The sequence below is a fragment of the Parus major genome, chromosome 1A (assembly GCF_001522545.3).
Source record: "Parus major isolate Abel chromosome 1A, Parus_major1.1, whole genome shotgun sequence".
Classification (NCBI taxonomy): Eukaryota; Metazoa; Chordata; class Aves; order Passeriformes; family Paridae; genus Parus; species Parus major.
The window spans coordinates 64,623,620-64,640,015 of NC_031773.1; the positions used below are offsets into that span (position 1 = coordinate 64,623,620).

Consider the following 16,396-nt stretch of genomic DNA (forward strand, 5'->3'; position numbering starts at 1 on the left):
ACGAAGAAGGGAGAGTGTTGCAAAAAATACAACAACAAACACTATTATCTAAATTACCAGAACATTAGATTTCATGTCTCCAGGAAGTACATACTTTATTCTGCAATCTCAGTTGATCAAGACCAATATATTTACACACTCTCCATCTACACTGAAACATTAAAAAATCCACCACTGCATTACTGAGAATTACAGGGAAGAAGCTACATTTTACAGTGGTGCAGTACTGCAGGGAAAATACCAGTGGCACAAAAAACAATGACCAAACACAGAGCTGGCCCTCAGTCATAAAGAAAAGTGGAGCTTACACAACCCAAAACAAAGTTTGGAATTTGGTTTTGGTTTCAAGACCAAAGAAAATATATTCATGGAACTTGAATCTTCAACTTACAAGTGGCAGTGCAGCTCCTGCCACTTCATGATGTACCAAGAGAAGACTCAGTGGCTGACGTACCATGGTCTCCATAGGAAATGCAGTAGAGACAAGTTTTTCTAAATGTCAGAAGAGCTAAGGTGTGGTAAGGTAGTCCCCAGCCAGGGAGTGCTGTCTACATTGAGCAGAACCATTAGCTCTTCCGAGTTCTTAAAGTATGACATTACTCTAAAACGGGACTACTCAGCCCACTGTAATTTCCTTCATATCAGCCTGTGCCTTTTGTTGGATTATCCCATGAAATCAGTCATTTCCTGACCCAGTTGCAAAATACAGAACCCAGTGGTCACTGCAAGACATGCTACTGTACAACATCCACTTATTTAAATTGGTAAAAGAGAAATAAAAGAAGCCAGAAGAACTTTTGTGTGTATTTTTGTGAGTCCACAGGTAAAAGGACACCTGACAGTTATTCTTGTGCTGAAAAAGTTCCACTCTCCTGGCAGAGCTATGCAGCATAACAGAACTTTTAGTCAGATACTGGATCAGAAGCATGCTGAGCTTCTGTGACAATTTTTCTTTTAAAATTAGATTGAAAGTGAAAAAAAAACAACTTAGAGTGCAGACATTTCCAGTAAAATACGAAGACGAAAACCTTGTGTGTCCTAATGGAGCAAGTGTGGGGTCCAAAAGGAAGCATCCTCACTGTAAGTATGGAAGGAGATGCTGACTTTTTTACATCACTGAGGAGAGACAGAACTCCAAATCTAATCTCTTAAACTCTATGAAAGAAAATCCAGACTGCTCAAGCCAGATCATTCCAGGCAGAAATCAAATCTCAAAGCCAAACAAGCAATCAAAAGGTACTCTGAATGAACATGGACTGACTTAAATGTTGTCTGATAAAGCAGGATTCTGGTCTGAGAAAATTTACGTGTGACTCTTGTACCTAAGCATTCAAATAGCACTGCAAATTGAGAGTGTACTACAATGGAATTTTAATGAAAAATGCCCTGAATAAAAGAAATCCTCAAATTAGCAAGAATGGCAGAAAATATTTAGCTGATATTAAGAAACTAGCCAAGACTGACTTGAGAAAACTGTTCCACAGCAATGCTTACTAGCAGTTTAAAAAAAAATAATCTTTTATCAGCAGTACAACAAAGACTGACTTTGAGAAAACTGACTGACTTGAGAAGACTGACTTGAGAAAACTGTTCCACAGCAATGCTTACTAGCATTGCTAGTAAAAATAATAATCTTTTATCAGCAGTACAACAAAGATTCTCATACAAAGTAGCAGCTATAAATATTTAAAATGTATTTTTGAATTGGAAAATATTTTCCTTCCACAATCTTTTCCCTAATTTTTAATTTATAAAACTACCAAAGAGCCTCCTAAGTGGATTTTAGATTCAAAAGATTTTTTTAGGTTACCTTGCATTGTAAGCAGGCCTTGAAATCCATTCAGAACTGCTTTGTGGATATTCCACAAACTTCTGTTTCCTGTGTCTAGTTGCCTAACACAGCAGCTCCACAAGTTGTTATTGCTACCTGTCCTTCATTTCCACATCAAGTTCTGCAGGAATACAAAAGGAGGCAGAGGCAAAGGGTACAGCAGCTCAGCTCTCAGACAAGACATGCAAATTTGTTAAGTCAAAACAAAAAGTCAGAATTCCTGTACCCAGGCCAAAAGGAAGATTACTGTTATTCCTTTTAAGGCCTGTTTTATTGTTAGAAACTCTACAAGATACCACTCTAGCAAACATGCAGTTAAAAACAGTAATGAAACTGTGTTCAAAAGACTAGGGCTCCAAAAAAATCACTAAATTAGTCAGGAACTATGCGAACAAATCCACAAATTTACAAGTCTGTATTTCCACTTTAAGTTTTAGGTACTTACACAACTCCATTCCTGTAAGCAGAGTCCCTAAAAAGCATTTAAAGTACTTATAACATTCCCAGGAACAAAATAAAGTCATTTTCTTCTTTGTGTAGCTTAGTAAAGGAAGCATAAATAAATCACCTAAAAAGCACTGGAAGCCTCAAGTTAACCTCAAAGCCAAATTCAAGTCTCCCAAATTACACATCATGGTCTCACAGTAGGGACATTGTTGCCTCAACTTAGTTCTTCCGAGTTACAGAATATCAAAGCTTGCATTTTTAATGTATTTTGTTTCCACAAACACTGAACAGTGATATAATAACAAAAGAATTGTCACTAAATATCACACCTTCAAACACAAAACATCCATTGGCTTGTGTCTGTCACTGAACAGCACCAGCAATAGGATTTGCCAGAGCTGGCAAATTTTCTGCCAGAGCTGCTCCTAGACCTATTCTGCCATGTCCTATGGGACGTAAGGTAATGCTACAGCTTTGTCCTTCTGGAAGAGCAACTGCAGTGTCTCTCTTTCAGCCCACCTGCACCCACTAAACTTGGCTGTTTTGGGAATATCTACTCTTCTTTCAAACACAGTGGCAGAGGCTTCAGGGAGCAAGACAGAAAAAGCATCAGCCTGTAAGCCTCTGCACAGGTCCTCCCTTCTTTCACAAGAAGCTGAGATGAACACCAGAGCAAGGTCTCCTAGGTCTCTTGCACTCACAGGCATCACAAAAAAATATCTGTAAGTACATCTTCCCCCTTCACCCCTTGATTTTTAAATGTGGATTTGAAAAATAAAACCGTACTGGGAATTTAAACAATCAAACCACCAGCAGGATTTTACACCAAACTTAAGTCTGATTTCTTTATTCTCAGGTGTCAAGAATTTCAAACTACTGTTAGGAGTGAGCACAAGCTGTACCTTCTCCCTCCTTCCAGGAAGAGAAAAACCCATTCCTCTAACCCAAATCTCCCAGCTGTACCTCTGCAAGCCCAGCTTCTGCCAAAGCCAACCACACAGCACTCTGTGTGGTACTGCAGAGATCTCCCTGACCCTACAGGCACTGCTCCATTCCAGCCCCCTGTTTCTCCCCTACCCCCATTCTCTTTACTCATCTTAAAACCTACTGAGGAATATCCAATCTTTGCTCCCAGTGAAGCCGGTGCAGCCCATCCTGCCCCACAGTGTATGCCCTCTGTCCCTAAGGCCCCCAGTCACCACCCTCATCGCAAACATCACGTGGGAATGGGACTGTCACCCAGCAAGGCCTTGCACAGGCAGATTTCACCCACTTCTGGGCACCCTGCAGGGCTTCCATGGTTTTTTGCCCCAGAGCAGCTACTCCCACAACTGCATCCCATCTAATGTGCCTGCCCAGAAAGGCACCACAAGCCTCAGAAGTGGCCCATGAGGTTCAACAAGACCAAGTGCTGGTGCTGCACCCAGGTCAGAAAAATCCCTGGGGATCAACCAAGGCTAGAGATGAGCAGATGGACCAGCCCGGGAGAAGGACTTGGGGGTGCTGGTGGTGAGAACTGGGCATGCCCCAGCCACATGCGCTGGGACCCAGATCCCTCCTCTGCTGCACTGAGCCCCCAGCATGGACAGCAGGGGAGGGGGGGTTCTGCCCTGTTCAGGACAGAGCCACCTGCAGAGCTGCCTTGAGCTCTGGGGTCCCACCACAGGAAGGACGTGGAGCTGTTGGGAGAGAATTCAGAGGCACCAAGTTGTTTAGACAGATGGAGCAGACCTGCTTCTCAGAAAGGCTGGGAGTGCTCAGCCTGGAGAAAAGCAGCTTTGGGCTGACCAAACTGATACCTCCCAGCACCTGAAGGGAGCCTAGAAGGGAGACAGAGATTATTTACACCAGCCTGAATTGACAGAACAAGAGGGAATACCTTCAGCCTGATAGAGCGGGTTTAGATTAAATGTTAGGAAGAAATTTTTCCTGTGAGGGTAGTGAGGTCCTGGCACAGGTTGCCCAGAGAAGCTGTGGCTGCCCCATCCCTGGAAATGTCCAAGGCCAGCCCGGATGGGGCTTGGAGCAATCTGGTCTAGCGGAAGGTATTCTTGCCCAGAGCAAGGGCAGGATGGGATGAGTTTTAATGTCCCTCCGACACAAGCCATTCTGTATCTCTAGGATATTTTATGCTACCCACGACTAAGAAACAAACACCTTTCCTCCATGCTAAAGGCACAAGGACTGATCACACTGCACTCCTCGTGGAACCCGTGGGGCAGGACAGGAGAAGGGACACATCACCCCCACGCACACAAACACAGCCCCAGGAGAGGGTGGGGGCGCAAAAACTCCCCAAGAAGCGACATGATCCACACCCCAATGGGGGCACTGAGAACCCCTTTATCCGGCCCGCAACCGAGTCCACGAGGGGCAGGACCACGCTAGGAGCCGAGACGAGTCCTGCCCAACATCCGCCGGCACCGCCGCTCCCTTGCTCCTCACTACCTGGGCTGCGCCTCCCGGAACAGAGCCGACAGCGCCCGCACGCTCTCCAGGCAGGCCGCGGACAGCGCTCCCGCCGCCGCCGCCATCGCCCGGCCCGCCCCCGCCGCGCGGAAATGGCGGCGGGACCGCCCCGCCCGCCGGGAGGGGCTGCGCGGGGCCGACGGCAAAATGGCCGTTCTGCCTGAGGGACACGGTGCCTTTTCGTGTCTTGTGCCTTACCGGCCGCTTGCCTTTCCTTTGTTTTTCCCTTCCTCCTCCTTTTCCCAGTAACAAGCTCATCGCGCTCCGGCTCCCATCACGCAGCTGCTGCTGCGCGCCCGACACCTCCGCCCGTGTTCTCTTGGAGATACTCGTCTCAAAACAAATATTAAATGAATATAATAATACATAAATTTTGGGAATAAATATTTCATCCTTAACATCCTAATTATATAAAGGTCGCCCAGCTTATGGCAGGGGTATGAAACTAGGCGATTGCTAAGGTCCCTCCCAGTCCAAGCACTTCTGTGATTCTGTGAAGCAAATACTATCTTGCTCCAGGTTTTAAAATATCTTGAAATTAAATGTTACATTTTTAATATTTATTTTCCGGAAATATCGTTCAGCATTTTCTGGACATATATGAAAAGTTTATGTTGGTGGGTGGGAAATCAGCTTCCAAAGGATGAGAAGACTAATTGTGGCCAAACACTACCCAAAGCTTTATTAGACAATCATCATCAAATCACAGAATGCTTTGGGCTGGAAGCCCAATAAAAACCATAAAGCCCATCCAGTGCCACCTCCTGCCTTGAGCAGGGACACCTTCCACTATCCCAGCTTGCTCCCAGCCCCATCCAACCTGCCCTTGGACACTTCCAGGGATGGAGCAGCCACAGCTTCCCTGGTCACCCTGTGCCAGGGCCTCACCAGCCTCACAGAAAAGACACTCTTAGAGCTCAACCATCCAGCCAATTCTTATATAGATTATAAAATTTAGTATTTTTTTCCATTACTCACAGATGCTGTATATCTTAAGCTCATCTGATCAACCTAATTTTGTAAACAACAGGCAGATTCCTTAAAGATGCGGCTTTTCCCCCAGAGAGTTTACAGTCTAAATAACATTCTTCTTAGCACAGCTTTAGAACACTACAAGAAGGGAAACAATCCAACTAGAGCTAACTGCATCTGAAAATAAAATTATGCAGAACTTATTTTTAAGAATTCTTCATCAAATTAAGGGGTAGACTATACTCTTGAGGCAGCAGTGTTTCAAGCTGTAAACAGAGATGGACCTGTCTTAGCTAAGATTCTGGAAGGCAATTGCTCCACTCCAGAAAATGCTGGCTCTGCAGGAGGCAAAGCAGGTTAAAGACATTGAATCTCTCCTGTCTCAAATGTTGTGAGAGGGCCGCTTGTTCTAATCACAGTATGTATATTGACTGTGCCCATTTTTTTATTCGGGGCAACTTCCATCAGAAGATAAAATTTGGGCTCTGGAAAATGTTATTTTACAGTAAAGAAGCAAATTCTGCGGCATAAATATTTTATATATTTCCGGAATAAATACTAGTTTTCTGACTCTTATTTTGGGCCTGTGTTATATTAAGTATGACTTAGCCCACCCCACACAGCTTTGAAGCTGTAGACCAAAAGCTTTTATTTTTGTTCTGTTATTTTATAGGATCTAGTGAAATTGATCAATGCGCTTGGAAAAATGCTTTTCATTAGCTTCCGTTGCTAAATCTGTGGAGCACATCCTGCTATCATGCCCTCAGTTTCCTACTTACACTGGGAAAATTACAAGCATTTCTTGCCTTGCCAAGGAATTCTGGACACCTCTACTAAGATGGGGAAGAGCAGATCTCAGAGGAGGTAGCACCATCTTTTTAAACACCAAAGGTAAAAAAGAATGCATATGAAATGGATACTGCAGATTGTCTCAAACCCAAGAATAACTATTGTAACCTGAAGAGTTTATTTGGCTTCAGGTGAGATGTTACACACGTGTCTGAAAGCCATAAAAGAGCAGTTACATTTGATATTGAGATTTATGTGTCACTCGTTTCTTATGTAATATCATAAACAAATTTAATTGTTTATAAAAAAGAAATCCCTCCATCTGGAAAATAACCCACAAAGCCTCAGAGGAGATGTTCAAAGCCCTTGCATTTTGTCCTGGAAACAAATGATGTCTTCTGAGAAGCAGATGCAGATGAAATGTTGTCAGCTGTGCAGTTGTCAGGCTCCAAGTCATTGCAGGGACTCTTACCTCATTTTTTAGATGCAGTCCAGTTTCTAGAGGCAATGAGGAATTTTGAGACTGTCATCTGCCCTTCACAAAGGTTTTATGCCACATTTGCATGGAGTGTTTTTGTTGGAACCAGCATTATCCTCATCATATTAGCCAATGGCATAAGTGTATGGAAGGACAATGTCCTTGCCCTCATCAGCTGGATGAAAGGGATGCTACTTAACATATCTGGTACCCAAAGTCTAGTTCCCTAGTAGTCTGGGGAATTTCATGGTACATGAATTTCATCTCATTTATGTACCATGTACCAGTTGATTTATAATGTGTAGAATTTAGAGCTGGGGTTTTGTCTGGTACAGAAGGAAATGCAGCTGAATTGTAAGTAGAATAGTGCTGAATTCAAGGAGGTTTTGTGTATGTTAACTTGTGTCATCCTGCAGTTTTCCCATGCTACGAGGCACCAGGGAGAGGCCTCCTTCTGTTTAGAAATTTATTCTTATGGATAGAGAACATCCCTGTTAGAGAGTTAACACAAATTTGGATAAAACTAAATCTTAAAAAAGTAACTGATTTTTCCTCTTCTTGAGTGTTGGGTGATGCCCCATCCCTGGAAGTGTTCAAGGTCAGGTTGGACAGGGCTTGGAGGAACCTGTTCTAGTGGAAGGTGCTCCTGTCCAAGGCAGGGGAGTGGAATGAGATGTTCTTTAAGGTCCTTTCCAACCCAAACCACTCTATGATTTTATGATTGAGTGTAATATATAGTTTAACACCGCTGTAAGGAAAAAAAAATATTTACTACAGTTTAATTTCTGTAGGAAAGGACAGGGATGCCCAAGGGCCTACACAAAGCAGGGAAGGACATCCCTCTCCACAGGCAGGCTGCCCTTGACACCAGTCGTGAAGCTGAAGGAAAAATGATGGATGTGGGAAAAGGTGGCAGTAAGCAATGAGCTTGTAGAAATGCTGTATAGAGACAACATATCTGAAAAAAGTTCTAAGTATCTTATTTAAGGTTTTGTGATAAAGGATTCTTGAGGAGGACTGTGAAGGTGGGAGCATGCAGTTACTTGTCTCCTATTGTGACCTTTTCCACTATCCAGTGTTACTTTAAGTCCTAGAAGCCAGTGTGAAAATGCTCCCACAAGCAGTGGAGTGGGAGCTAGATTTGACAGTTGTGCCATATAATGTAGATTTCCCATACAAATACAATCAAATCTCATCTCTCATGTGAAAATCCTGGATTTTCTTGGTTTTCATTGCAGCATCAGTCAATCACCTCTGTGCTCTATGCTGAGCTCACCTCACCTCAGGCTTTTGTGCTTCCGTGGGGTCACTCTGTGGCACAGGGTGCAGGGAGTTTGAGCAGACTCATTGCTTTTGCACAGTGTGGAGTCACTCTTCACATGCACATTAAACCTGCTGGGATTGCTCTGTATTTACAGAGCTCCACATGGGAAACTCACCTTTTGGGGACTGTGGGAGCCACTGGTTAGCATTTGTGAGCAAAGTCTTACAAAATCCTGTGTACAGTCCTGGAAATGTTATCTGCCTTCTGTTGCTTGGGAAATGTAATTAATTTGCTAATCTTGGAGGCCAGCCTGGCTCCTTCAGATGTCTCACAAGGATGCTGTTGGAGAGATGGGAATACTTTCTGAAATTGTATCTCATTCCCAGAAAATAGAAATAAATATCCTTACTAAGAAGCAGAAATAGCTGAAAAGCTCCCCACCACCTGGTTGCTCTCAGAGAGTAAAGAGGCATGTGCTTGAATATTTTTGAGGAACTCACCAGTTGTATAGTCTTACTGAAGAGATGTCTCAAGCCAATGAATGGAGGAGCAAAGGGAAATGCCCACGAGGAGTCCCACATTACTTGGCATTGCTCCCATTTGCCAGCATTGGTGTACCTTATCAATTCTGAGAAATTTGCTGCAGGGAAAAAACAAGGCCTAAAAGAATGAAGAACAAGAAAAACCTATATAGTGATTCAGAGTATCTCCTATTTTGTGTTACTGCTGGTGCTTGGAATTGGAGAATTGTAGCTGTGATCCTGACCATGCTTCATACTAAGAAATAGATGAAACCCCTCCAGCTCTGTCAAAAGCCTGACATCTAGTGGTTGTAAAATATTGGGCAGCAGAACTCAGCCTGAAACCATCTGACTGTGGAATTTCTATTATTCACTGCTGGTGTAGAGTCCACTTGTTAATTCCATCTGTGAAATATGAGTTAGTCTATTCATCTTCATTGTACTCTAAAGTCACAGGATACATGTCTCTTCCAGCTCAGGATAATTTATGATTCTTAATCACAATAACCTAAGCCTTTAGAAGGTTTTCCGTATGTACACTTGGCGGCAGATAAGCTTTGTAAGGGGAGAGCAATAGGCCTGGGATTAGTATCTTCATGTTAGGAGATAAATACCTATGATTTTTGCTTTTGTAGAATTTATGGAAGCCATTCTAATGTCATCTTAAGAAATATTATTTGAGAAGATGGTACTGGTAACTAGAAGTTGCTACACACATTATCTATTTATCTCTAAGAAGAAAATATATACAGTTATATAGAGAGTTGCTAGACTGATGGAACTGAGAAATAAAGGGTTAAACTTCAGTTCTCCAGAATCTTTTTGTTCAGATCTTTTCAATTTTTGCAGCTATAAGAAAAGCTTCAATACTTACAAGAAAAAGTTATTGAAAATTGTGAGCATTCATTTTGATATAATGCTATGAAGCTTGTGAAGTTGTAGTTAAAAATCTCAGAATTTATATTCTTAGAATTTCCCTATGCTAGTTTAATACTGGTTGAAATAAACATGCAACCTAAACTTTAATAAAAAGTAACAAATATTGCTATTAAATAACATAATAGATATTATTTCATAAGGTTCAGATATAAGGATATTTTGTTGCCTTTTAATTTCAAAACCTTAACCCATTGAAGAAATACCTGATGAAACCTCTCTGTCATACCTGTGGATCTGAAAAAAAGAAAATTAAGTTTCTTTTAAACCAGTATGTAAAGTCTGTCCAAAGCCATTTGTCTAATTATGAATCTGAAGAGAAGCTTTGATCCATGTTTTAAATGTCTTTTTCCACAAGGTCATGTTATTAGACTAAAGTAGTAGGTTACTATTTTTTTTAAACTAACATCTTTCTTAAGAAGACACAAATATAAATTTAGTCTGATAGTTTCCTTCTGAATCTGTTGATTATAAGATTTGTCCTCTTCAGAAGTCATTTGTATGTGTATGACAGGCTTCTAAATTCAAAAATCCCACACTCTTTAATGACTGGGAGTAATAATACTTTGGAGTTACAAATTTCCCAGCTCACACGAAGATAAAAGTAGATATTGAAGGGGGCAGTTGTCCATCTGTTCACCTGTGCAATGTTCTCCTTAAGTCCAAAGTTCATCCAAATTAAATCAGCCCCCTGTGTCTGCATCTGTGTGCCACACATTATCCACTTGTGAGATCTAGGCTACGTGGGCTTTGTTAGCCTCCCCTCCCATGCTTTACCTGTCTCTGAGTGTGCCTCATACCTCAGGAACACAGCATGCAGTTATTAAGTAATATAAATTAATAATTAAAACATTAATTATTAATTCTATGCAAACACAGACATGTTCAAGATGCTGTCGTGGATAGGTGAGCCTGCTTTTTGATCTGAGCAAACGCTGATATTCACAGAATACAAACACAGGTTTCATCAGAGGGGTAAATGAGGAGAAAACCTTGTGATGAGTTAGAGGTGGAGCCTCAGTTGGCAGGAATTTGGTCGGAAATCTGACTTCTCTCTTCCCTTTTCTCCTCGCCCATTATTTTTATGACTCTGCAACTGCACAAAACTCTGAGTCTTCCATTGGGAAGTCTTTTTTGGGAAAATATCTCTTTTTTTTTTGTCTCCCTTTCAGAGTGGTCTGGTTTAAAGGCAGAACTAAAGGGAATAAAGCACAATATGATATTTGTGTCTGCTGGACTTTATTTTTGTCTCTTACCTGTGCTTGCCCCGCACTGATGGAACAACCATCCTCCTTGGCTCATCCTGCCCCCAGGCTGTATCACAACCACCAGGCATCAGGAGTCACCTGTCCAGCACCCAGTGCTAGGAACATGCAGGGTGAGATACTTCATGTATAATTACATACAGTGTGGTGCAGCCCTGTGCACCACAACTTCTGCTCCTCTGCTTCTGTTTTAAGTCTGCATCATCAAAAGCCAGAGACACATCTTGGACAAAATCTGTTGCATTGTTTTCACATCTAGGAACTTTAACCAGCTATGTCTGACAGAACTTCCCAAATTAATGTACTCTAACCTGCAAGACCAGTGTACGTCTGACTTCTAAATATGTACTGTAGTTTCACAGCACTATCCATTCATGGACAGATGAGGAGTCACTTGATAAGTCAAAAGCAGGTAAGTCAGTTTTTCCTGCACAAGACAAAGATTTGTAAGATCATCATGTTAGATGAAGAGTCTGGGTACAATGTACACCTTCATTCCTGAAGCAAGGAGTGCCTCTGCTGAGGAATCTGTTATAAATCACATTTTTAGTGAGACTGGTGAAGCCGCATAACTCTGGCCTCAGGGAACCTGTCTAATTTGTCAGCTAAAATTCAGTCTCCTGATAGAAAACTAGTCTGTTCATGCTTTGTGAAGGCTAATTACCCATGGAAGGAATCTGCTCAAGGAACTGTCAGTGATGTGGTGTGGCACCATCATCTGGCTGGAGCTTCCCAGGGAAGGTCAGCCGAGCTCCCCTTCCTCTTGTGCTGAACTTGAACAGTGCAGCTGCTCTCTCCCAGAAAAGTATGTTTGGTCAGACCATTAGTAGAGTTGCAGGAGCCAGAGGAGTTCTTATTCACAATTGTCCTCCTTCAGCCCTGCAACAGAAGTTGCTTAAACTCACCACCACTTGGAAAGGGACACAAATAACATCCAGCAAATAGGAGCTTCAAAAAGTAATTTTTGGAAGAAACACTACCTCAATTCTTAAGAATTTGTTTTTTATAATCATTCAAGTGCACTGTGAAATGTAAAAACTAGTGTTTAATAAACTGCCACAAAATTAACACTTCTTATTTCAGAGAAGAACTGAGTTTCTTTACTGGACCAATGGAAGTAGTTACAACGATTTTCTATCTGAAAGTTTATTTTCAGAGTTTAATTCCCTTCCATAATGTTAGACATGCAGTGTGGTTTTTCTCTTCTAGGATATTGTTCTCTGTTGTTTGCCCCAAACTTCAATAAGCAAAGTAACTCCATTTGTTCCATTAATGGCATTGTTAAATTAAATTAAATTAAATTAGTAGTTTTATTCCTACTAATTATGAAGCCCAAACTTTGAGTATGTCCATAAAATATCAATGAGGATGGGAAGAAATTTTGGAAAGAATGATCAGATCTTGAGGGGAAAATGCAATCATTCACAGTTACTAGCAATTGTTAACAAGTAGAGGTTCAGTACTTGCCAGGGCTGATTTAGGATCCTGTAAGATATCTCTTCAATTGACCATGTAACTTACTTTGCTGTAATTTATCATGCTGCTAAGAACAGGTCTCCTGGACTGAATGAATTGTATTAAATATGGAGAATAGGTGTGAATAAGAAGATAATTGTTTGGAAAACAGTTACATCCAGTCCCAACCTATCTATAGGCAATCTTTTAATATATTATAGAAAGACTTAGTTCAAAAATAATTTGAAAGAAATGCTCCTTGTAATTAAAAAATGTATTGCATATTGACCATGTAAACTTGCATTCAGCAGGGTGCTGAATGCAAGTTTGCAAGAAACAGAGTAGCCTTGGATGATTACCAACCTTAAAATAACTCTCATTTTTAAGTTTTTTGATGTACCAAGGCCCCTTTGTTCTGTTTGACTCCATCAAATTTGTGTGTTTGTTCTATTAGATGACATCAATGACTAGTCTCTTTTCAGAGTGCTTTGTAGAAAAGGGGACATAATTGTCTGAAAAGAGGCCTATTAAGTGTTTGCTTTTAAATCAAAGATCACTTTTGAAATATTAAAGAAGGACTACAATATATAAGTCACTCCTACCCATCTCAAGTATACTGATGCACATTAATGATACACTTTGAGCTCATACACCTATTTGGTTTTGTGCTCAAAACGTTGTTACCCTGGTAACCCCAACATCTCTCAGAATTTAACTTATTCTCCATCTAAAGTACACTCTTTTAAGGAAATTCATACAGGTTCTCAAGAGAGCTCTTTGCCCTTTTTCCCCCTTTGTTTGTAAAGGAAGAAGTAGTGACTGGTTTTGTCAAGAATGTTGTTTTTTTTTTTCTTTTCTTCCTCCCCTCTCCCATCCCATTAATGACAGCTGAGATTTAAACACAGCAGTACATTCAGCCTGTGTTCAGTGTTTAACAAAAATCCCAGTCTTAAACAAGTTGAGTTGCTTTACTGCAGTATCGATACATGTTAATATGCTGGAAAGAGCCTTTCTAAGGAATTCTCCTTATTTCAGAGGATACCTTCATTCTAAACAGTGTGCTCTCATATATTCCTTTAAACAAAAGCAATGCAGCTCTTTTCTGGCACACTGGTATTTTACTGTGGTGTCATTAACTGGGGTATATTTCAGTGCTTGGTGCAATGGCAAACATCAATAAGAGGTTGCCAACTCACAGCCCTACTTCTACCCTGTGGTATTCCCTGGCAGGTAGGCAAGGACAAGGGGAACACCAGCGCATATCCTGTAGGAGACTGAATGCCAAAGATGACTTAAATCTTGACTTAAATCAAGACTGCCTTGAAGTGGTCTGGCCTCCCTCCTTCAGTGGTGATTGCTGGTGATCTGGCTCAGGGAGTTGAGCTGAGTGCACATGATGGCTGCAGACTGATGTTGGAGCTGACAGCTCTTGGAAAGCGGCAGTCCTGCTTTGCCCTGGGAGCCACTTCCCATCTTTGCTCCATTGTTTGAGGTCTATCAGTCAGTCATCCAGTAGAAGAACAAGCTGATTGAGAGGGCTGATCCAGTAGGACAGCTGGAAGTTGACTCCAGGACACTCTGCCCTCCTTCCTCCTGCCTGCTCTTGGTTCCTGGTGCCCCACACCTCATGCTGTGCTGCTGTGTGTTTCTGTGGCCACACGTCCCTGTGGGTTGGTGACTGGATTTAACTGCTCCATTTTTGCATTATCATATTCTTGCTATTATTTTTATTAGTTCCTGGTTTTATTAGGCTGATTTAGGGTGGTTCAACACTTACCTCAGCACAAGGCAGGAGATGGGGGCCTGCAGGAACAAGGGACAGGAGGCATGAGATGTGATAACTGGCATTGCCACCTTCCCACAGAACATTGGGGAAGATGATTTTGGGAAGACAAGTCGGAGCTGGAATGGCAGATAAACTTTGCAGTTTGTGCTGGGCAGATGCCACAGCACCTGTAGTGCTGTGCCAGCTCAGAACTAGAGCGTACCCAAACTAGACCCCAAGGAAACCATGGCAGCTCATGAGCAAACAAGTGACATCTGCATCCTTTCTGTCCCCTCCTGGGACAGGGAAGCACAGGGCTGTCCACACCTATCTGAGCACAGGGCAGAAAGATGCCAGTTATGGACAGCTCTAGAGAATTACATACAAGGGAAAACATTCCCAAGAAGGGGTAGAAACCCTACAAACCCTACAAAGTACATCCTCCAAGCAGGTACAGCACAGCCACAACCACACACTTACTGTGCTAAGGCCAGAAGCAGCAAGAACATTTGTTGAGCCCCATGGTCTACATGACAAATCAGTATTTATTCCAGATGTTGATTTTTTTTTTTTTTTATTAAGAAGATTTATTCAGACCAATGCAGAAGAAACAAAAGGAGTAAACACAAGCTTAAAGTTTCAGAAGTTTCAAACTCATTATTCATCACTATTTGCTTGCTGTGTAATCTCTTCCTCATTATTCACTGACCTCTGGCAAACAAAGAGTTGAACTGACAGCAACTTCTTTTCCTCAAGCCCAAATTCTTAAAAAAACCTTCTATTTAAAGTTGTATTTCAACTCTTCAGACACTCTGTCCAATAATCTCTCTTAAAACCACCACCCTACTTGTCTTTCACATTTAAGAAACTTGCAGAGAGGACTTCACAGTAAGCCAGGTAGTGAGATTTTTTTTCTTATTGAGAGTAGAGGGGAAAAATTCTGAAGGAATTCTGTAAGCCAGCCTGCTTACAGAAAAACAAAATCTCTTTTATTGATTTTCCCCCTTTAATTTATAAAAACATGTTGCTAATCCTTGCAGGTTTCTGAGAGAAAAGTTCTCTGAAATCCCTACACAGCGATCAGCGATAGAAGTTAGATACATGTGAAACAGAAAAGATTGACCGCTTTAATGATTAAACAAAAAGAGGAGGTATAAATGACTGAGGAATCTATCAGGGAAACATATTAACTGCAGTTTCCTGAATTTTCTACCTTTGCATTCTTAATAATTTACTTAGAGGAGATACTGAGGTGACTGGCTCAGTTAGCTCTTCCTAACCTTAAACGTAAAGAGGTTTTATCCATTTCAATCACAGAACCCCCCCATCACACTATATACATTTTGTTAGTTAATAAATCTCACTCAGTTCTCTGGAAAGATTTCCAAATTTTGGATGATGTCATCTTAGCACATTTTTGAACTTAGATCAAATAAAGTTTTTTTCAATGTTTTTTTTTATATAAAAACAGTAAACAAATTTTTTTTCCTCTTTGGTTAGATTATTCTCTGAAATTTTCCCAGTTTTGAAGTGAGGATAAAAATGTTTTTGAGCTTTTTTAATTTGAAGGAGGAAAGAAAAGTTTATTAAAAGATTTGCAGCATTTGGATAAAACAGTAATAAATAGAGTGTATCTTAATCTGGGTAGGAATGACAACACTTTTATAATCACAATTTAAGTACAGAATACTGCAAATATTAAGTGCCAGCATTACAGTCGCAAGGAATATTGTAAAAATACACAACCAGTTTGCTGATTTAGCAGCAGAAATAATACAATTAATTACTCAAAGGACCTAATGAGCTGAAGTGACAGTATTTTTTCCAGTCACACTGCAAATCAAGATATGTTGTAGGAGTTACCTCCAGGAGATGAAAAGCATACTGCTGACCCCAGGTGGAAAGTAAATGACTTTGAAAACAAAAATTACTATGGCATCAAGAAGCTGCCATTGACTTCAAACAAGGACAAGCATCTCCATGACCCCTGTGCACATTCCCACCTCTCAGTCCAACTGCTGCAGTACCAAGCATCTCTGCCAGTGCACAGGGACTGAGCCTGGCACAGTTTGCTCTACAGTGGTCCTTGGAAAGCCCTTACACTCTACAGACGTGATTCACATATGCCCACACAAATTTCATCTCCTCTTTACATCAGTCTGCATTTACTGGAAAATTATGTCTGGGTTTGCCCCTACAATGAG

The 16,396-nt window shown here is 41.3% G+C and overlaps 1 protein-coding gene across 2 annotated transcripts in view; it reads right to left on the reverse strand.

The window, feature by feature from the left end:
• ATXN10 (ataxin 10) overlaps positions 1–4,827 on the reverse strand; it is a 97,857-nt gene extending 93,030 nt beyond the window's left edge. For both annotated transcript variants that reach the window (XR_004497457.1, XM_015627591.3), the window contains exon 1: positions 4,727–4,827. Coding sequence is in view for 1 of the 2 variants with exons in the window: in XM_015627591.3 (XP_015483077.1) it covers positions 4,727–4,812 (86 nt within the window). In the remaining variant the exon portion in view is untranslated. The remainder of the gene's footprint in view (positions 1–4,726) is intronic.
• Between the last annotated feature and the right edge of the window lie 11,569 nt (positions 4,828–16,396).